Source organism: Papio anubis, chromosome 5 (assembly GCF_008728515.1).
Source record: "Papio anubis isolate 15944 chromosome 5, Panubis1.0, whole genome shotgun sequence".
NCBI classification, from domain to species: Eukaryota; Metazoa; Chordata; class Mammalia; order Primates; family Cercopithecidae; genus Papio; species Papio anubis.
In genome coordinates this window covers 54,195,221-54,217,342 of record NC_044980.1, presented here as the reverse complement: position 1 = coordinate 54,217,342, position 22,122 = coordinate 54,195,221, and the positions used below count along the sequence as shown (strand labels likewise).

The window sequence follows — 22,122 nt, the reverse complement described above, 5'->3', positions numbered from 1 at the left end:
GCTGGGAATGAGTTATTTCTATTTTCTAAGCAAGTCTATTCTTTTGCATTTGTTGCCTTGAGTCTGCAAAAATATTCAATTTTGGATTGTTTAATAATATGTAGTCTTGATTCTCTAAACTGTGAAATAAATTACTTTTTTTCTTTGCTATCTTTCAAGCAGAAATTTGGCTTTTCTGTTATTTATCATAGTTTCTCAGTTGTGTTTCCTTTTGTTCTAATTTGTTAGACTTTATTCTAGACAGTTGCATGTATAAAAATAAAAATGAAAATCCAAGGGAAATTCACTTTAAAAATATTCAGCTAAAATATCCCCTTAGTTTAAGTATATATAGTAGTTTAATGACCAAATCATTTATATTTTATTTATAAAGTGCTTTGCTTATATCATTGCCCACAATTGGAAATGTAGCTAACAAGTATTGGGTGTTGGACTGTGTGGTAGTAGAGAAAGACTCAGATATATTCTTACTATCCTATCACCCATAGGTGACACTTTGACATATGAACAGAGTAGAATAGAATGAACTAAGAAAATAATGTCAGATAAATCATGTTCATTACAAAGGAAAATATATTTTTACATCTTTTTAAAAAATCTTTGCATTTGCTACTTTCCATGGAGACCTACTCTCTTGTATAGTATAAGGACTAAATGTTAGTTTTAAAATAATTAAAACCCATCATTATAATCATCATTATCAAAGATCACTAACCAGAGTCAAATAATTTGAATTCTCTTCCAGGTCTACGGCTCACAGGATGCCTGATAATGAACAAATACAACCTTTTTGGCCTCTCTAAAATGGGCATAATAAATTTCTTAATCTCCTCAGCATAATTCTGTGATGCTAAAATAATACATATAACAATAATATTTTAGAAAGTATGAAAGTATAACAAGGTGGCATTATGATTATAGAGGTGCTAGAATATTGTGGTAATGTGTACAGGCTCTGGAGCCAGACTTCCTTGATTCAGATAGTGAATCACTAGATATTTAACCTCAGACAGGCTACTTAATATCTGAGTGCCTCAATAGCCTCATCTGGAGAACAGGGCTAGTAACAGTCCTTAACTCATAGTGTTGTTGTGTGGATTAAATGGGGTAATACTGTAACTCTCTTAGAATGGGACCTGGGGCATTATAAAAGTTCCTAGCTCTTAAATAATAATATTTAAATATCTAATATAACATCAAAATTTTAATTACTTCATTCAAAACATTCAAAGCTTGTTAAAAACAATGTAGGCTGAAGTTTTCTGGGCCAGATTACAAATGACCTTATGGAAGAGATGTAGTCCCTTTAGCCAAAAGAGGTCATGAGGACACTGCCTAGGCTACAGGAAATCTCAACAAATATTCTCAAGATTCTTTTATGGTGCAGTGGCATCATTCTGAACCTCCAAGTCCAAATTGCTTTTAAGGAATCACCCAGTTCTTCTTCCTCCTAGGAATACTCCTATTAGGATCATCTTTCGATCAAAATGAAAATTCCCCCAATTATGGTGGTTTTTAAGATTAGTTTTCTTTATACTAGGTTTTGAATTTATGGGACATGCCCTCCACCCAATCTTGGGTAATATTTTCTGCAATGACAGGACCTCACTGGGGAAATCCTAAGTGAAGATAATAGCATGTTATATTAAGTGTTGCCAGTATTCCATTTAATATTAAGCAATTGCATAACAGGCTTTTTAAACACCTAAGTTAAAAGTGGTACATTAATGTTGAGTATACTTCTACTGCAAAGTCCATTCTCCCACTGATTTCAAACAAATACCATTTAAGTGCCAACCTACTATTACAAGAGTTTACTATTTTATTCTTGCTCCAAAATGGCATCAACAGTGATGGGGTGCTTTTGGGGGATTATTGAACAGAATTTTTGCAACAAAGGAGCAAGCATGAGGAAATGCAAAACATCAATGATAGGGATTGCAACGTTTTATCTCAGCATTCCTCATATCTACACACCCCCTAATCAAATGAGCAGTTTTATGGCATGCGCAATTGCAATTGAAGTATAACTGACTTCTGCAGAACTGGCTTCCATAGGATTTCCTGTCCAAAAATCACCATGTGGTCATCTGCAGCTACATGGTTACAAATCATCAAGTAAGTAAGGCTTCCCCACCCCAGTATTCTTTTTTTAAGGAGTCAAATCCACCAAACTCTATCATTTGCAAATTATCTCTGGACTTATTTTATTCCCTTTTTTTTTCATTGGGTAAAAAGGAAAACAAGCAAACAAAAAATCCTCCCTCCGTATTTGTTCAAGGCGTAATTTCCCTGCGAGGTGTTTTACAGGCTTCTCCTTGTTTAGCTTTTCTTTCCTGGTAATTACTTACTGAAAGAAATCTGCTCTTCCAGAGCGAGCTATTCCTTTAACCCCTTTTGCTTGCTCTTCCTTGGAGGCTAGCAAGGAGTGTGTGGCTCTGCAATGTCTGGGAACCCACCTAGAGGGCCCCCTTGACGCCAGCACATCCCCTGTCAGACAGCAGTCTCTGCAGCCGAGCCAGGCTGCTGCAGAGTTAATGTACAGTACCACGGAGCCTGCAAGTGTCCTGAGCTGATCAGAGCTGGGGCGGCACAGCCCAGGGCAGACAAGGCGGCTGCGAGGATTCCAAAGGTTCTGCTAGAAATTCGGCGCTGGGGGACTCCAGCAGGAGCCTGTTGCCATTGTGTTTTAAAAGCATGCAAGGTCTGTATAGCTTGGGCATGAGAATCTTTCAGAAGATGTCAGAGCATCAGAATAAATGACACCTATTGGAAAACTGAATTTGGGGTGAAAAAAGAGATTGAGAGAGAGAGGGAAAAAAAAGAGAAAAGAAAGACATCGGGGGAAGAAATTCTTAGACAACGTCTGACTTGCAGCTGTGAAATTCATTTTCTTTCCAAGGCAAAATATGAAACGCTCCCACATGGTTTTGATAATAACAAATTAAAGGGGATTCTGCAGCGAAAAGATCAATAGCTTAGTCATTTTACTTAAAGAGAACAGGCAGCCTTATTATGGGGTTAGGCAACAGAAAGGAATTTCATCGTGACAGCACCTTCTGAAGTCATGATGGTAGTTAATGGTAATCTTGTCCTGCAAAGCAGAAATTACTCGTTGCCTTCCTACTTTTGCAGTTGAACCAGCGATTCTGAAATCTGGGAAAGAAGTTGGCTTTGGTGATACATGGTTTGTAGCCCCTCTGCCCAGGCCTTTGTCCGACACGTCTCAGAAGGTAGCACTGCGTTAAAGTGACCACACATGAATATGTGCCTAAGAAAGAAGAAAAAGCAATATTCATTTCTAAAGGACAGCATGGCAAAGCAACCTGAAGTTTTCCATTTCCCTTCTAACACTTCTTTAACAAGGATATCAAGAAACTGTCTTTTGACGCCTTTCTTCTCACATTCCAGAGTCCTTCCTTAAGGATGCATTAATTTACACTCAAGGCGGTTAGATTTTACCAGGACAATATTTGCCACCATTTAGGATTAGTAGTTGAACTGGTTATTTTAGTGTGTTGACTAACTAGTGGAACCTAAATGGATGGACCCATACCTGCAGTGCTCTGTGATGTTTCTTTTTTCAAATCCTGGAAGGCCTTTTGTAACTGGAATTTGTTTTTATTGGTGGGGGGAAATTTTGTGTTTTCTTTTGGAATTCAATACTTGTTGCAATAATTGCCCACGATAGCTGCTCAAACAATAGAGTTGGAATTCATCTGTAAAAATCACTACATGTAACATAGGAGACAAGAAAAATATTAATGACAGAAGATCTGCGAACATGATGCACGTGAATAATTTTCCCTTTAGAAGGCATTCCTGGATATGGTGAGTAATCAATATTCCCTTCAGTTTGTAAAACTCAGAATTATAAGGTACCAGATGAGGATTTGTCTTGAACTAGAGTATTGGTATCAAGTGAGAATGAAAAGTAAACTGTGCAATACCGAATATTGTCTGAGAAAGTAATGGTTATGCAATAAAAATTACTTTGTTAATATGAAGCATCCCCAGATAAGTCAAGCGTGAGGACTTGAGAACATTTAAATTGCTACTATTTCATGGAGGAAAAAAAAAAAACTTTGAGAATGGCAACAATTTAATAAATTTTTTAAAAGGTGGGGCTTAGGGTTTGTTTTTTGTTGTTTTGCTATTTTTATTTGAAAATTCCCTGGGGAAGGGCACACATGAATTTCTGATATATCAATTTGTCTGAATTTCCAAAAGAAGGTTAAGGGAAACAGAATGTTGACTCAATTTTAAAATAATATGAAAATGTGTTGGTGCCTCACAGTTAAGAATATTTTAGGTATTCAAGAAATATTTCTACCAGAATGAAGCAGTAGAATTCTAGTAGAATTCTAACATATGAATCAGGAAGTGCTCAGGCTCTCATAGAACTTGCTTTGTGCCTTGATATTTGGTCATATATTAAGGTTCAATGCAATACATTAAGGTCCCTGGACATGTGATATCATGTGCCATTTCTTGCTGGAGTTTATGATTAAATGTGTATAGGAACTCATTGCTGAGGGTATTTATAAGAGCAAAAGGTCATTATTTTAAAATTGCTTGTTTTTGCCTTACCTTTTGGGTCAGCTGGATTCTGACTTTCATAGAAACTTTGTCAATGCATAATAAAGGCACATGTTAAGGCTTTGTGTCTGCTAACATGGGTTGTTTTGGATATGCAGTGCGTCTGATTTTGAAAGTATATCTTTCAGGTAAATGTTCTGGCTGGACTCTGGATGAATAATAGATATCTAAATATAGGTTTCTGAAGGTTTTCCAACTGCTTTTATGACAGTGTCTCAAATGAAAGCTCCCTGAGAGCTTAAGGTACCACCAAAATCACCTGCTGGTTTGTTACGGAGTTTTCGGCTTTCAGCTAAAAAATCCATTGCAGAGAAGGATGGGAGACATCCTCTCCCACTCTATGCAGGTGCTTATTTTCTAACATCACCAGATCCATCCAGAGTCGATGCTGTGGCGTATCTACCTTGTTTGCTGACCAGAGCTACTATCCCCAGTCTCTAGAGTGCTTGGGTGACATGCTTGCAAACCTCGGTGGCCCACTTCCAACTGCATCACCAGAGTTTCCTAGTCAGGGGGAGCCTTGGTGCCATCACCTTGCTTGTTCTGTTGGCGAGGGTCAGGCATCAGCAGTGAGGTCCTCATTATTCTTACAGACAAATTCACATCAATAGTCTTTAATCTTGAGATTAAAAGATCCTGGAAACAGTTCCTGGCACATAGTAGGCATTTGTCAATATTTTTTCTTCTATGCCTTATGCTTTTCTTCAAAGTTCATTTTATACCTCTTAAGATTTGCTTGGGAGGGGAAATTACCAGTCTCCTTTCTATCACGTGTACCTTGCTACAAAGCAACAGTTTTTGTTCTACCTAAGTTCTGTTGTTTGAGCCCATTTGTTTATGTTGTAATACATAGGATCCATGTACTCTTTGAATGCCTGCCATTATAACCACTTTTTGTTGCATTAGCCTCACCTATACTTTCGACTTGAAAGAAATAAGCTATTCAACTCTGTAGTTTTGGAAAGAATGCAAATTTGCTTATTCATGCTCCTCTAGATCTGTAACACATATGTTTGAAAGCTGAATGGAGAAGTTGAGAGTCCTGGTGGTTTTCTTTTGTCCCTGGAACTAGGTAACCCTTCATCTGTTTCACTGCATGCCATACCAATCTGTTGTTGTTGTTGTGACCAAACTGAACCAATGTAGAATGTTAGTGCTCTGTATAACTACTCTTCCCAGGCCTCTTAAAAGGATTCATTAATATGATGTTGGACTCAAAGGAAGGAGGTGGTGGTTTTTTTCCAGGTGACCTAATTAATCTTTTGCTTGATTCTTGACTTTCCCAATTGTTGTTGTTTTCCTCTTATTTATAGCCTCCCCTTCCAATACTGCAGTAAGAGATTCTAGGGGTTTGTTGACAGAAAACCTTCTTTCCCTTTGTCCTACTGTAAGATCCCGTGTAGGGTGAGATTTCAGGCTCATGAATTATCGTGCTTAGAATAAAGGGCTTGCTAAATTGCTCTTTTCATCTCCAAAGACTCCCCCTATCCTCATTCTCACATTTAGGTCCTTTTCTTCATGAAGGGGCAGATCAGAAGTTGGCAACAGACCAATGCTAAGGAATAATGAACATTGTAAAAGAGATACGTGCTTTGGTTTCACGAGCCCTAGCTTATGTCTAGAAAGGCTCTATACCCTTTGGAGACGCAGGACTTGGCATGTGCTGGTCCTCTTTCTCTCCTGCTTTTTGAGGAAAGCAAGAATGAGAAAAAGCTGAGACACAGGAGGTCTAGGGTCGTCTTCAAAAGTTTACCAGAAGTAGTGATTGAAATAGAAGCCTATGCACACAGTCCCTACTTGGACTCTCATCCTCCTGCCCTAGGACTGGTGTGTTGATTGTTGAGCAATAGTATTACAAATTCACCGTTTATCAGTTATGAGTTAAAGTTAATAAGTGGTCCTATTACTTGGCTTAATAGAACACTACCCCTTCAGTGCTAAAAGAGTGGTATGAAGAATGTGTCTTTCTTCTTTGAAGCTACATTAGAAATATTTGCTGGTGGATTTTATTGCGAAGGCTTCTTTCCATTACACTTTTCAGCCTTTTTACTGCCAAGCCAAACAAAGATAAGGGTTTGCCTCACTGGATAGATAAGTACTATATAGCTCTTCTTATTTTTTCTTCTGGCTAGTTGTGAGAATGGAGAGCCTGGCATTCAGGAACAAGTATGGCATGGTCGAAAGAAGGGAAATGCAAGTCAGCTTTCTAGGAATTCAAATTTCATCTAGCAGCAATTAAGAGGACTCTTTAGAAGCATTATGACCTGGAATCACATGCCAGGGTCTAACATGACATAACACAGTGTGACTAACATGTTCAGCTTTTTGCCTTACTTAAAATATATATAATACGTTTTTATAATCTTATTTGTAAAAATACTCTAATTTCATGCCAGAAACATTAAGGCTATATTGAATGCAATTGAATTTCACAGTTAAACATTTTAGGAGGGCATTTTATTTAAATACCTTTGCATCCTTTTAATGATGGATTCAGATGGCTAAAAGGACAGTGGAAGATAGAAGCTGAAGGCCCTGGCTAGGAGAGGCTGTGGAATGCTGCCATGGAGGGCCCCTCTGACGACACCAGAGGAAGATTTTGGATTAGTGATTGTGGAAGGTGATTAATGATTTGCTTATTTGGTGCTTAGGGTTTAATTTTTAAAGGTAGGACATCTAAATGTTTTAAACTATCTTTGTGATACTGAGAGGTAACTCCAGTGAAGAGACAAAATGAGATTACTCTAGCACTTTCAGTCAACATGGAGGCATCTTTTTTCTTTCTTCTAGGACCCTAAATTCTTTTGTTAGACTGTCCTTTTCCAGGTATCAGTTTCTATAAGGTTTAGTCTAGAAAGTTAATTGATTGTTCCTCTATAGACCAAGCATTCAATTCATAAACTAACTCATATTATTTTATTCTGTTTTGATCTAAATCCCTTATGGAATGAAGCAAGATATAAATCAGTATATTGATAATATGTTCATATATATGTTCATAATTTGCATGTATATATGTTTAAGTCTATTAATATAATGAATATATATTCAGAGAAAGGCAAGATGGCCTGCCTTCTAATGAAAAGATAATCCTTCCTATCTAGCCTCATAGAGTTTCATCTTTTAAGGTTTTCTTCTCTTCATACATTGAAACTACAGAAACTCAATCCAGAAGTGCATTTTCCAGAGTTTGTGTTTTGACCAATACATTTTATTTTATTAGAATTTTAGTGGGTGGGAGCAATACTGAGTTTGATGACTATGTACACATTGAAGGAAATGACGTATCAAGTCTCATTTAAGATAATGGAGCTTTGCTCATTTTAGTCAACTTAAAATTATTGCAGTGTCTGCTTGTTTTCCAGTGAAATTGCAGGTAATAGCTGACCTTGCTTCTTTAACATCCCTTCCTCTGGGTTACAGAACTATCCAGAAATTCTAAAATATAAATACCAGACTCCTAGCTTAACTCTGAATTCCTGTTAGGGCCAAATACAATTTACTTGTAAACACTTAGGACCAATAAAGTTTAGATGGAGCTCATAATTATACAAACTCATCTCATTCACAAACCCCTAGGGCTCAATAGTAAAGTCAGCCATTGTTTAAGGCAGAAATTCAGGCTTAGATATAATGTAGCAAAGATTTTCCATTATAGGAGCTGTCGATCCTATTAAACATAAAACTTTTCTCTTGGCCTTCTATTTTACTGTCTTCAGCTGTATGCCCCTTGATTTTTTCTAGTAATACCTTCGAATTTAAAAATGAAAATACAAATGTTCATTTTTATGTTTTAGTGTTTTTAAAAATAATTTGATTAAGAATGCTATGATAGAGGAGCAAAGTTGTTGTTAGTAATATCAATGTGCTTACAACTTATGGAAATGAAAAGTAGTCTTTAGTTCTAGCAGCCTTTCTGTTATAGTAAAATAGTTTGTGCACTTTAAATCGCTGTGAGGTTACATCTTCAGAGGACTGAGTGACATAAGCCAGGGAGGTCTTAGAAATCTTACAAAAGGAAAAAAATAAGAAATTATTCCTCATCATATGAAAATTATTTACTAAGAATGTATGATGTTTTGGCTTCTTTTAAATTCTTCACTTTCCACTCCTTTTTGCCTCTTCCTTTTAGTTGACTATTATTGAGTTACTTACACTAATGTTGACATATTTGGGTTCAGAGAAAAATACGCAAGTAAAGGAAAATGGAAAATAGTTTCAAATTTTGAGATGCAAAGAAGAACCCAAAAAAACTAAACAACCAGTTTTTTACTTGCCATAGGTCGAATGTTCCTTTTTAAAAAAATCCCTCATCCTTTTCTCTCGTCTTTCAATCATATCGCACAAACGTTAATGCTCATTAGTACTCTGTCTAGCTATAGCATTATCTACATTTTTGCAGTAGCTCAATAATGTCTCCAAGCCATAACTGCTGCAACTGCTCATAACTTGATGGACTATTAGATGACATTTCCTGTTGTTTGAGAAGTACCAGCCTATAAACATAACCAAGGCATTATATTGCAACTAGGGATTATGTTGTGTAAAATTTATACATATATGTCTCTCTATATATGATTTCAAAGATAGATAATCTAGAGTCTACATAATCAGGCTGTTGGCTGGAAACATAAATAAACTAAAAAAAAAAAAAAAAAAAATTTAAAAACGCACTCCAGGTTTCTAATTCAACTTCTGGAATGTTAATGTTTTGTGTGACCTTGTGAAAGCTCTTTGAGTTTTTACTGCTGTTGAAAACTATCACAGAAGATATTTACCCACTTCATGTTAAGAAGTAGGCTATTAAAGAAAATCTCACGGCACATTGGTAATAACAATTTATTAGAGACCAGCCTGAACAAAGTAGTGAGACCCTGTCTCTCTGTATATGTTTTTAAAGGTAGCCAGGCATGGTGGTTCATGCCTGTGGTCCCAGCTACTCAGGGAGGCTAAGGTGGGAGTAGCTCTTCAATTCAGAAGGTTGAGGCTACAATGAGCCATGATCATGCCACTGCACTCCAGCCTGGACAACAGAGCAAGACTCTGTCTCGAAACAATAAAAGAAGAAAAATGTATTAGAATGTTGACAATGACATGCCACAATCTCTTGTATAACTATTGTATTCTTCATGGAAGAGATCAACACTGTTGAACACTCCTCTGCGTGCCATATGTTTTCACATAAGTTACATCCTTGAATGGCAATATAACTTTCTGAGAATTTCTCATCCAATCTCTGTTTGCAGATGAGGAAGGTAATGCTCACAGAGATTAGATAGCTTGCTGAAGTTCACGTACCTATTGCTAGGGAAGCTCAAAACCAGGTCTGGCCTGATTTTAGAGCCCAATATCTTTTAAATTCACCATATTGTTCTTGTAGCAGATGACTTAGCACTCTTGTTTATGGATCTTTTTGAAAATTACATTAGCAGTAGACCAGAGAAAATAAGTAGATTTACCCTGTTATTTAGCAACCTGGCTAAGTATGTAGGATGCCTACTGAATGTGAATAACCTTTCCTTGAGAAACTCTTCCCTTTAGTATCAGAACAATGACCTATACTTAGACTGTATCAGCAGCTCTTTCTCTGTTTTCTCAGAATGAAAAATTTAAAAGGAATTTGTGGTGAACTCTGTTTCCAAGTTCACTGTGGCCTATAGGACCCTTTCAGTAAAAAGTGCCTCTCTGGACAATGTGTTAGGAAAGGTGCCACACTTTGAACAGATGAAGTAGAAATGCAAACTACAGTACTTGGTGAATGGATAGAACCTCTGTCCAAAGCAAAAATCACCCTTTCCTCTGGGTACACACTTGGTGTGTGGAGTATAGATGAATTCAACTCTATTCACCATCTCTGCGGGGCGTTGTTGAGCCCTGTTCAAACTGCCTATCTCTGGTCCTGCTTTGATAAGGGCTCCAGCTTTACTTTGTGACAGACGAAATGGTTTTGAGAATGCTTTGCCAACAGTAAAAGATCGTCCACATTTTAGGTTTTGCTGCCATGATTGTTACTTTCTTCAAAATATTCAACTAATTGTATGTCTTTAAACTTTATTTTGTGTGCAAGTAAAGAATATTAGTATTATCTGAAATCAGATCTACTTGCCAGTCAAAGAAGCATTTTAGTCATCATATAGCCCAGTATCTGAGTTGCTGAAAAATGTCATGGTTAGTGAATTATAATGGAACAGGCGGAAGACACTTATTTATTTATTCATAGGGGATGCCCAAATGAATGTGATAAGAGTCCTACCTTGGAGATACTCAAACTAGTAAGGAGAACAGCCACAGAAACAAATAATTACAGTATAGTATGGAGCATATTAATATAGATATATACAAGGTGTTACAGGAGTCAGAAGGAGAAACAACTTAACTGACTTGATCCAAATACCTTAAGTTTCAAAGTGGAAATATATTTGATGGATTTGGGAATTAGTAGTTACTGATAATACATCAGAGAGTGGTTTAAGGGAGTGTCTGGGGGTAAGTTATATTTCAGGAGTAATAAAAGCAGAGAAAAGTTGTTCAAACTACTTGTTTCAAAATTTTGCATAAGAACGAAGGAGGAGGAGAAGAAGAGGAGGACAGAGGAGAAGGAGAGGAGAAAAACACAGTAGCTAGTAAAGAACACCAAGTACTTTTAAGAGTAGGAAGCACCTCCCTAAGGAATTATTCTGGTATAGAGCTGGGAAACGTGTGGACATGACACCCTCTGAGATAGGAGGGAGGAAAGGAGGGAGAATGCAGATAATGTGGAGATTAGGTAGGTGGAAGGAGTGCCTGAGGGAGTTTTTGTTTTATGCCCTGTGTTTTCTCTGGGAAGTATTAAATAGAATTCAAGATCACATCTCAGAAAGAGGACAAGGGAGAAGCAGGTGAAGGAGCTTAGTAAGATGATGGGACAGCTACTAGGAGGAATTGGAAAGGTTACTGAAGAGAGAGTACAAGAAAGTCAAACAAGTTGGAAAAAGGTCAGTGATGTTGAATGAATCTATCCAGTCAATAAAGGACGTTTTACTCTCTGAAACTTCAGAAATTATATACACAAAGTATTATGTCGGGGGAAATGAGTAGAGATGTGACAGAAACGTTACCATTCTTAATTATTAAATTTGAAACTGTTTTGTGATGAGAATTTCTCCTATGGATTGTGTTTCTTGGATTCCAAAGAATGCAGAGTTGATCTTAGTTGTTGTTGTTGTTTTATTTGGTGGTGGTGGAAACTGATTTATGAACATATTAATTAGACTGCAGTTCCATTTTCATGACCTGATTTTGAAAATGTGAGATTTCCTATGCTGCCTTGAAATAACTCTTGGGTGACAAACAGAAGCTTTAAGATGTTTGCTTTGAATTTTATCTTCAAATGAATAAAAATCACAGTGGGAAGAAAAGGCAAAATGATTCAGCTTTGCTCCCTTTTAAATAGGAACCTTTCTGTGGTTTATGTTAGAATGTCACAAATCCATATATATGTAACCTGCTTTTACAAAAGTTTCTTCAAAACCTCTGTGAAGCTTACTTGAAAGTGTCACCAGTCTCTGAGATATGTACTGGAAATAAGGAAACATAATATGACTTTAACCAGAACTGATATAACCCAGTTTAAATATTTATACATTTAAATTCTCTTTTATGTCTCCAAGATAAATAGGAGAAAATGACAAATAAAGTATGTAAGTTAAGGGATATTATTAAATAGCCTTATAATTTTCTAGGTCATGAGAATAAACCCTGGAGGATACTGTGACTTTAGCCGATATTATGAATTCCTTTCATCTCTTCTAATCATCTCAGCAGAGCTTCCACTATTATTGTCAGCATTCAGTGCTCACCACTTTATAAAGAGCTTTCTTTGTAGAATTTTTGCTGTGGCTCTAAAACTCTAAATAAGATTCTAAGAACTCTTAGTCGCTTGTCAGGGAACTCCATCCTTTCTCTCCCTTGAGTTTCCATATTTTTCTTTTCTAAATATGAAAATGAGAAGGTTGACTTAACTAATCACTAAGGTGCTATAAAAATCTATGATCTTATATCTTATCTAGTTAATTTACTCATTTCTGTCTTCTTCAGGCATAATTGTTCTTCCATTAAAGGTAATGCAGAGAAATCACACATAAATCGACACATGACTCCAGGCCTGAGCTCTGATGCGTTTCTCAAGTATTTGGCCTCTCCTATAGAAAATCCTTAGCCTGTCTACCTTGGGTATTTTGCTTAATTCCTTCTCCACAAAACCTAACTTTAAATGGCAGCCTTTTTCATGGGGAAGACAGCAACTTTATGCCCATTAATGCTGATATCCACAGTATTTAAGAAAACACATTCCATATGCAGTCTGTACATTTCTCATATCTTCCCAACTCTTCTCTTGATAAAGGTCTCAGGCCCTTCCTTTTTCATATATTCTCAATTTAATTTAAGGAAATAACATGGTATGAAGTTCTCAGTCTTAAGAACCCTGTCATTGGGTTGCTCAGTAAGTTTAAAACAAATAATTGGCATAATGATGGAGAGTCCCTAACTAGCAAACTGACAGTGGGCAAACTGGGAAAACCATAGTGGTATTGAGATCAGTGAAAGCGACCTCTTACAAGTCCTAAAGTAAAGCATTGAAGCCTTAAACCTTTGCGTGTGTAAATTTTAAAAGAAGAAAATATTTGTGGGAAGACTCCTATGTTTTAGAAAATAATCCATGCCAGATTTGATTTTTGAGAGTGGGTAAATGCTAAGTTGCCTCAGGATGTCATCATTTGAAAGGGTGGCCACATTCTGCGAGGTCTTCACTGCACACAGCCTTTTGCTTCAAAGAACTTTTTGAGACCAAGCTAGCCTCTGAGACCAGGTAGTAACATTATAATCTGTTCTATTCATTGGGGTAGCCACCTTGACTACTTTCTTCTACTTTATACCACAATATCCAGCGTAGTGTTGCACTTAATAGGTACTTTTAAAATTTTTTCCTAATAAATAATTGTGTGTACAGAAAAGAATGATAAATAAAAATTAAATTGTCAGGGGAAATTTTAATTAAATAACCTTTTATATTTTTCAAATAATGTTATTGTGCTGTGTTTTGAGATAAGGTAGGGGGCTTGTGCTATAAAAAATAATAAAGATAATAACTATCACATTTAAAAGGTTATCCATTCCAGGTGTAGAATAATTTTTTCATAGACATTATTTTACTTAATCATCCCCCAAGTCTTCAACAAGGGCTTGTTATCTACTTACTAAGGGTGCAACCTTGAGTCACTTATCTAACCTCTCCATGATCTGTAACATAGGGACAATAAATAGTTCTCATTTCATGGGGTTGCTGTGAAGATTAAATGAGAAAACCAGTCTAGTGCTTAGAACACCTGTCACTCAGTAAGTATCCAATAAATATTGTTATAGTACAGATTAGGCAACTAGCTGTGAATGGTTAACCAGGTTGCCTAGGGTAATCAGTGGCAGGCCAGTTCCAACCTAGATCTTACCCATTAACTATAGGTTGCTTGGAGGTCTAAACTGCCACTTCTATATCACATTCTTGTTCAGTAAATACAGGGACAATACCTTGGGTTAAGTTTGAATTATGAGGGATAGTTTATTCCTCTGCATCTCTCAAGCCTCAGCAAGAATCGCCTGATGTGCCCTCCCATGTTGAGTCAGTGCCTACCTTAGACAGGATGGATTTTCTGTTTATGACTGTCTTACTCAGGCCCTGCTTCATTAGATTCTCAGTTCTTAGCACAGTGCCTGACATATAGTAGGTGCTCAATAAAATATTTTAGCGTAAACATTACTTTTCCAGAATTGTGTCCTGAGAATTTATGGCTTTTAATATTAATTTCAGGTTTTTAGGTGATAGTCCATGTTTTTGGGGGGATAGATAAGATTTCTATAAAAACTGTCATCTTGAGCATAAATAATTCACACATGTCTTGATTTCTGGCACTTGGGAGAGTTGAACTGGATTTGCAAAAGCAGCCATCCTGCCGAATTGTGGGTATCTGCAAAATCTAAATGCTATTGCTATAAATCACCTTATCTAAGACTGTTTCTTCAAAACTAGTAACTAGCTCATTCACTTTCATATAGGAATCTTTCTTTCCTTGAAGATGTGTATGTTTTATCTTGCTGGTAAGACAAAAGTCTGTAAATTATCTCCACAGCTGGCTCTGATGCTTGATTATGCCCCTTTCTGCATCTATAGCATTGATGTTTCATTTTAATTACTTTTCATCACAGTACATGATGTGGTCTTCAGACGTAGACCAGCCTCTATGTGTGGCTCTTCGTTCTTTTTATACATCTTTTACTGTCAAACTCAGCTCTAAAAATCATCTCCCTAATATCTCTTCAGTTGCAAGAAAATGTACTGGCTTTGTATTATATATAATACAGCATAAAGCTTTGCCTCATCTGGCCTCCTCCTTTCAAATCTCATTGTAGAAATGATAATTTTTATTAATATTATCAGTACTAATTAATTTCTGTCATTATTCCAGCATACATATCCTATATGTTAGCTTTTAAATATATCAATTCTTTAGCATAGTGGTTACAATCACACTATATATGTATAGAATGAGGTTTTATTGAAAGAAAATAAATAACTATATCATTATATATATTTTGTTCAGAGAACATCCTGAAAAATTAACTTCAATGTTTTAAAAAGCCATAGTTCCCAGTGTGGTGGAGATGGTGAGGATTGGAGAATGTCATTAGGGAAGGCAGTTGTATCATTTATCAGAAATAACCGCAAGAGTTTGTGGGGGAAAAATAATCAGCTGTCATTCTCTCAACCCAGTAATAAGAAAATCTGGAGGCTGAAGAGTGCGTAGGAAGAGGAAGTGGCATGTATATTTTGATAGAATATTCGAGGGGTCTCATACCTATCTCTCTTAGCCAGTAGTACAATGCAAGGGAAAGACCCCATGCTTTAAAGATGTATTGAGCTAAGTTCAAATTTAACTCTGATGCTGACTGGTTAACTTTGAGCAAATCACCTTTTATGAGCGTCACTTAACTCATTTATAAGAGAAAAATACAATAGTTGCAATTACCTAGATTTATTGTAAGGATTCAGTGAGATAATACATTATTTAATTTGTCATTTTTAAAACCCTGTTTTTCCCAGGCAGCTTTTAAGACAACCAACAAAGTTATATGTGCATAACTTATAGTGACAATGTTGAGAAAGGGCAAAGAGAAATAATGTATGATGTTCCTACTCACATATGTATGTAATAGATGAAAAAAAATTATATTACCTTTACAAATGGCACCAGAATCCTCTTGAGGAAGGAAGAGAAATGTCTTTGCTAGAAGGTTTTTTTTGTTTTGTTTTGTTTTTTTTTGAGACAGAGTCTCCCTTTGTTGTCCAGGCTGGAGTGCAGTGGTGTGATCTCATCCCACTGCAACCTCCGCCTCCCAGTTTCAAGCGATTCTCTTGGCTCAGCCTCCCGAGTTGCTGGGATTACAGGTGCAATCTAATTTTTGTATTTTTAGTAAAGATAGAGTTTCACCATGTTGGCCTGGCTGGTCTCGAACTCCTGACCTTAGGTGATCCACCCGTCTCAGCCTCCCAAAGTGCTGGGATTACAGGAGTCAGCCACAGCAGCTGGTCTAGAAGAGCTATTTTGAACATGCCCTTGGGATAGGAAGAAAGTCTCTTGAGGATTTGACTATAGGTAGGTACTCAAGTGCTCTGAGGGTGAAAACTTCTCTGCATAACAGAAGAAGAATTTAGTGCTAAACAGCCAATGAGAATGATGGAGATGAGGCAGAGAAATTAGGAGAGAGAAGAGGATGAGGAAAAGCAGCCTTGAAGGCTGAGAACTGTGGGTATACTCCATAAACAGATCCCTCCCCGTACTGACCATGGATCGAGGGGTGGTGGGTTTTGGGGAGGGTACAGGGAGTTACTAGGGTTGGGAAGACCACTAATATATGTATGTCTTACTTCAAGCCTCAAGAGTACCTTGAGTAAGTGATTTTGATGGTGTTGGTGGCATGTGAATCAAAATGAACTGTGTTGTGTTGGCAAAGCAGGTCAATGAGCCCAGCCTTTAGGAAATTATCAGAAATTTAGAGGTGAGTTTTGGGATTCTTACTGGTCATGATATTAGGAAGTTCAAATCAATTTTGTTTAGATATCAAGGGAGGCAGAGAGCCTTCCGTCTTTCAAGAGTTAAGCAGACCATGAAGTCCAGGAGTATGCAAGATGGAATGTAAAGTTCTCACTAAGCTTCCTAGGATCCAGGGTATATCAGGAAGCTTAAACACAAATCCCAGTGTCCATTAGATAAACAGCTTGATGGCTCAGGGAAGCACACTACTTATGATACTAAGATCAGAAAGAAATTTGTCCTAAGTTGTGCATAAAGAGGAATGATATATAAATCATGGTAACTACTCAACTTAGTGTGTTTGATATATTTTAGTTCCTCTCCTGTCCCCTTTTTTCCCCATGGGTTTCTGTGAAGATTGTAGTATATATGAAAGTTATTTGGAAATTGTAAATACTATTGTTAGTTTATAATTAAAAGAAAGCCGGTGTACCAGATTTCATTAAAATCTGATTAAATACTATTAAAGATTGTATAATAAAATAGATAGTATAAGAAAAGGATAATCCAAATAAAAAATATGTTTCTTATTTAAAAATGGTATGTCTTGCCAAATTTTGAAGTTAAAAGCATAGCATTCTCACTTCTTTAACCCGACTTGTAGCCCATTATAGCACTAGGTTTTAGAATCCTGTGTCCTATGCCATTTGTAGTAGCAACAGTCTTAAAAGGCGATACAATGTTTTGTGACTCTTAAGGAGACTTGAATTTTTAGGCAAATGTTGAGTCTATACATGGATATTTGTTGTTTAAGAGTGGAAGTGGAAGTCAAAATTATGAGCAAGGTTGCTCCCAATAAGATCTGTCAGCTCACAAGATTGCTTCCCTAGGCTTGAAATGTTTCAAGCACAAACTCAATTCATAAGGAAAATGAAAATCATGAAAATGATAATGAAATAGCAAGCAGTCTGGAAAGCGGATGTAGATGAATGCCAAAGCTTCTGGAATTTATGAAATATTTACATTTATGGGGCCAGGTGAAATAAGTTGTTCTTTCAGAAATGCGTGACATGGCTATTATATATTATTCACCTAAAACAATTTATTTGATAATAAAACAAAACAACAAAAATAAAAATACATAAACAGCAATGACAAAATAACAAAATAAAAAAATGCAGTTTTTTTTTAAAATTATACTTTATGTTCTAGGGTACATGTGTACAACGTGCAGGTTTGTTACATATGTATACATGTGTCATGTTGGTGTGCTGCACCCATTAACTCATCATTTACATTAGGTGTATCTCCTAATGCTATCCCTCCCCCATCCCCCCACCCCACAACAGGCCCCGGTGTGTGATGTTCCCCTTCCTGTGTCCTGAATACAGGATATAAAGACTCAGTGCATTTTTTCATTTTCTTATTATTTCTTTTCCCTGGCTAGGTGAGTTGGCTATTTTATATTGGCACTAAGAGTTTGATACCACTACTAGAATAGTCAAGTATTTGACCTGGCCATGAGTAAAAGATGTTTGATTGACAGATGAGTCTATCTGCATCAAACAGCTTTACCTTGAGAAAAATCACAACTTTGAAAGCCATAACACATCAAAAGAATATTGAAGATTATGTCCACTTTCCCCCACCTCTCCCCAAAATCTATTTTCATTCAGGTTCATTATGATCAGCTCCTTTGGGTAATTTGGGTTGCGTGCTTTCTCCACTCCTTCTGTATCCTTGGCTTCTTCAGAGCATCAATCGAGACAAGCAAAAGGCACAAGAAAAAAAGGGAAATGATCTTTCAGTACCTGAGTCTTCACACCAATTCATCATTGCTAAGTGCTCCAAAGTATTTTGTACAGTACAGTATTTAGGAAGTATCCAGTACATCAGCCTTGCATATATTGTTCTTAAATTGAGGTCCCTAATGCCTATTTCAAATGTGCTTTACATCAACCAAATGATGTGTTTAAAAACCTGTATGTCTAGCATGAAAAAGAATCTCTTTCATTCTCGTGTTACCTTAAAAGATTGTCATACAAATATACATCAGGGAGGCGCAAATTTTTGTTTCATATATTACACATGTTATGGTGCACATGCAGACTAGAAATGGTAGTTATTTGTTGGGCATGTGTATGAATTAGTATGTAAAATATATAGCATTTTTTCTCTTGTAAGTTACTAGATATTAGATATTTTGATGTATTTCTTTTGCTTTGCTAATTTATTCAAATGTAATCTTGACTAATCCATTATTTTGTTAACATGTCTACTTGATTAATGTGTTTTTCCCCTCCTCTAATTCTGATCCACAAATTTTATAGCTGTTCATTGTATTACTTAATCTAAGTCCACTAAAGATTAGCATTATTCATTTTTCTCCATTAAAGACAATGATAATATCACTGAGTTAGCCTAGTTCAGGTAAAAGTTTGGCTAGCACTCATTACTTGATTTTCTTGGAGTTTTGTAATTTTTTTGCATATTTGTCAGCATTGTATACTCCTGAAAGCATTGTGTTTAAAATACCTATTTCTTCATCAGTGGAATTGATAGAGTTGACTTACATGGATCAATAACAGGATTTTAAGAGCATATCAATGAAATCTCTCATCTGCATTGTCATTTTTTTCTAACACAGTTTGCACAATTTACAAATGAAAATTTTATACTACTTTACATATTTTCCTGTAAAAATTAGAAAACTATATTCTTTGGCACCCGAATGTGTCCTTGAATTATTACTTTGTTAATTTTGTATGACATCCTTATTTATTATATAAGCAGTAATATTTCTCATGGAAATGCATGTATTAATACTTTCAGATGTCCAGAAAGTATCAGGAGATTAAATACTGAGATTAAAGAGTATTCTCTTCCCACCATTATGTTCAATTCTGATTTTACGGCTGTGTAGCTAGAACAAAGAAGGAATGTGGGTTTTTTGTTTTGTTTTGTTTTTAAGAGTAAGACAAGGCTAGAAGATATGCCATTCTGAGGGCACCACTGACTGTGTGTCATCACAGGAGGGCCCTGATACATGAATAGTCCGTCTCCAGGAAGCCAAGTATGATATTCACAACGATGTAATAATGTGCTAACCTCATTCACAGTAATCACAGATAATGTACTATTTGTATCTGCCATACAGTTTTGAAGGTAAAATATGGAACCTATTTGGAAATTTCACATAGCATCTTGAGCTGTATTAATAGAACTAGAATAACCCAAAATAAAGAGGTAATGAGTGCACTTGACCCTGCATCATTCAGACCTCAGCTGGAATATTGTGCTTCCTTTTGGGCTGCAGACAAAGTGAAGAGGACTCAGGAGCATGACAAGGGAGGAAGCAAGCTCATGCCTTGTCACATATATAATGGTTGAAAGAGTGCAATTGTTAGAGAAAATGATGCGGTAATTGAAGGACGGATACTAGGAAGAGGCTAGTTCTTTGAGGCTGCTAATCTGAAATGTAACAAGTGGATGCACCTGCAGTAAAAGAGATTAAGCCCCAGAATGAGTCTGGATGTTGTAATGGTCAGAATAGGCATTTCATGTGACATGGCCTGCATTGCTCCAGGTGGGGAAGTAAGGATGGATAAACATGCATTGTTTACAATGATAAAAAATCGTTAAGTAGATGATAACGTCGATTTGCTGAAAGTTTTCTCTTTTTTGTTTGGTGTAAAACTTTACATGTCATACTTTTTGCCCTGTGGCCCTGTGGTTTTTTTGTATCTTAGAACAAAGGTATTCTTAATCCGTTTCTTTGTCTTCTTGAAAGATTCAACCATGCAGAAAATGCACACCTCCTGTACATTATTTCCTGTCTTTTAGTAAACCTTTGTTTAAATGAGTCATATGTTTAGCAATTTTAATATTTTAACTTGGCTCTAATTAATGATATATAGCGTGATTTATGATCTTCTAAAGAAATGTAGACATAGAAAAATGGACATAGAGGTTAACATATGAAGAATAGTTTGTATTTTGGGTTAGAAAATTAAATATTGGCTTAAATCAGTAAGATTAGGCCTTACTATTTGATTGTACGAGTTTACTTTAAATTTCAAGACTTTCAGGGTTTTGTAGATAAACTTTATCTTAAAACAGTTTTAGATTTGCAGAAAAATGGCAAAGGTAGTGCAGGGAGTTTCCATATCCCCCTCACCCACTTCCTTTCATTGAAGTCTTATTTGAGTATGATATTTTTGTTACAATGAATGAACCCAATATTGGTACATTATTATTATTTAAAGTCCCTAATCATTCATATATCCTTAGTTTTACCTAATGCTCTCTTTTTTTCTATTCCAGGGCCCCACTCAGGATACCACATTGCATTTAGTTCTCATGTTTCATTTCTCTTCGCTATAGAATTTTCTCAAATTTTCCTTGTTTTTGATGACCTTGGCAGTTTTGAGAAGTACTGATTAGGTATTTTGTAGAATGTCTCTCAGTTGGAATTTTCTGATTTTTTTTTTTTCATGATTAGACTGCAGTTCGTGTTTTGGGGAGAGAGACCACAGAGGGTAATGTGCCATTTTCCATCACACTGTCAACATGACTAAAGACGTTAATCTTGATCACCTGACTGAGGTGGATTTGGTCAGGTTTTTCCACTATAAATGTATTATTTTTCCTTATTTTTATTATTTTCATACTTCATCTTTGGAAGGAAGTCATGATAAACAACCCACACTTAAGAGGGTGTTATATTCCATCTCCTTGAAGGCAGAGAATCTACAAAAAATATTTGCAATTCTTCTGCACAGAAGATTTGCTTATTCTCCCTCATTTAATTATTCAGCATTTATGTATATCCGTATGGACTCATGCATAGTAGTTAAATCCACTACTGTTATACTCATTGTACTGTGAAATTGTTCCAGCTTTGGCCACTGGGTGCTGTTTCTTATGTCCCTTTGACACATCCCCACAATTGTGGTGGTTTTGTTTTCTGGTTTTTGTTTGCTTTGTTTTGATGCACTTTCATCCTTTCTAGCATTACACAATACTTGAGGCTTATCAACAATATAACTCCTTCCTCATCATAGATTCAGCCATTTCTCCAAGGAGCACAGGTTCCTTTCATTGGAAAATGGTATTAAAAACCAAGATTTGAGCAGTAGGTGTGTTCATTGCTTTTGGGTTGTCATTTCCTTTTGGCCTTCTTGGCTGACAGAGCAAGGACATATATTTGTGTATACTAATCTGTGTATGTACACATATCTGACAATCAGGAAGCATAAATAGATAGATGATAGATAGATAAGCATTAGTTCATACTGATATTTTCAACTGTAACTCACTACCACATGGGTCATTCTAGCTTCTTCCTCTTGCTTATCTATAACCTTCCACTCCAACAGTGAAAAACTACCATCCATCATTTGCTTACTTAGTTGTTCAATTCCAGTGGAGCAGTTCCATTTATCCTTACTGAAATTGA

General features: G+C 36.3%; 1 protein-coding gene across 12 annotated transcripts in view; it reads left to right on the top strand.

Moving 5' to 3' along the window:
• Positions 1–22,122, top strand: part of PDE4D (phosphodiesterase 4D) — a 1,533,637-nt gene that overhangs the window by 915,013 nt on the left and 596,502 nt on the right. Inside the window, exons 1-2 of one of the 12 annotated variants that reach the window (XM_031666728.1) lie at positions 158–2,704; positions 3,136–3,831. The exons of 9 other annotated variants lie outside the window; for them this stretch is intronic. In XM_031666728.1, coding sequence (XP_031522588.1) covers positions 3,785–3,831 — 47 coding nt within the window. In that variant the 5' untranslated portion in view covers positions 158–2,704; positions 3,136–3,784. Of the gene's footprint in view, positions 1–157; positions 3,832–22,122 lie in introns of those variants that run through there. 2 more of the 12 variants (XM_031666727.1, XM_031666730.1) reach the window with 2 other exon arrangements.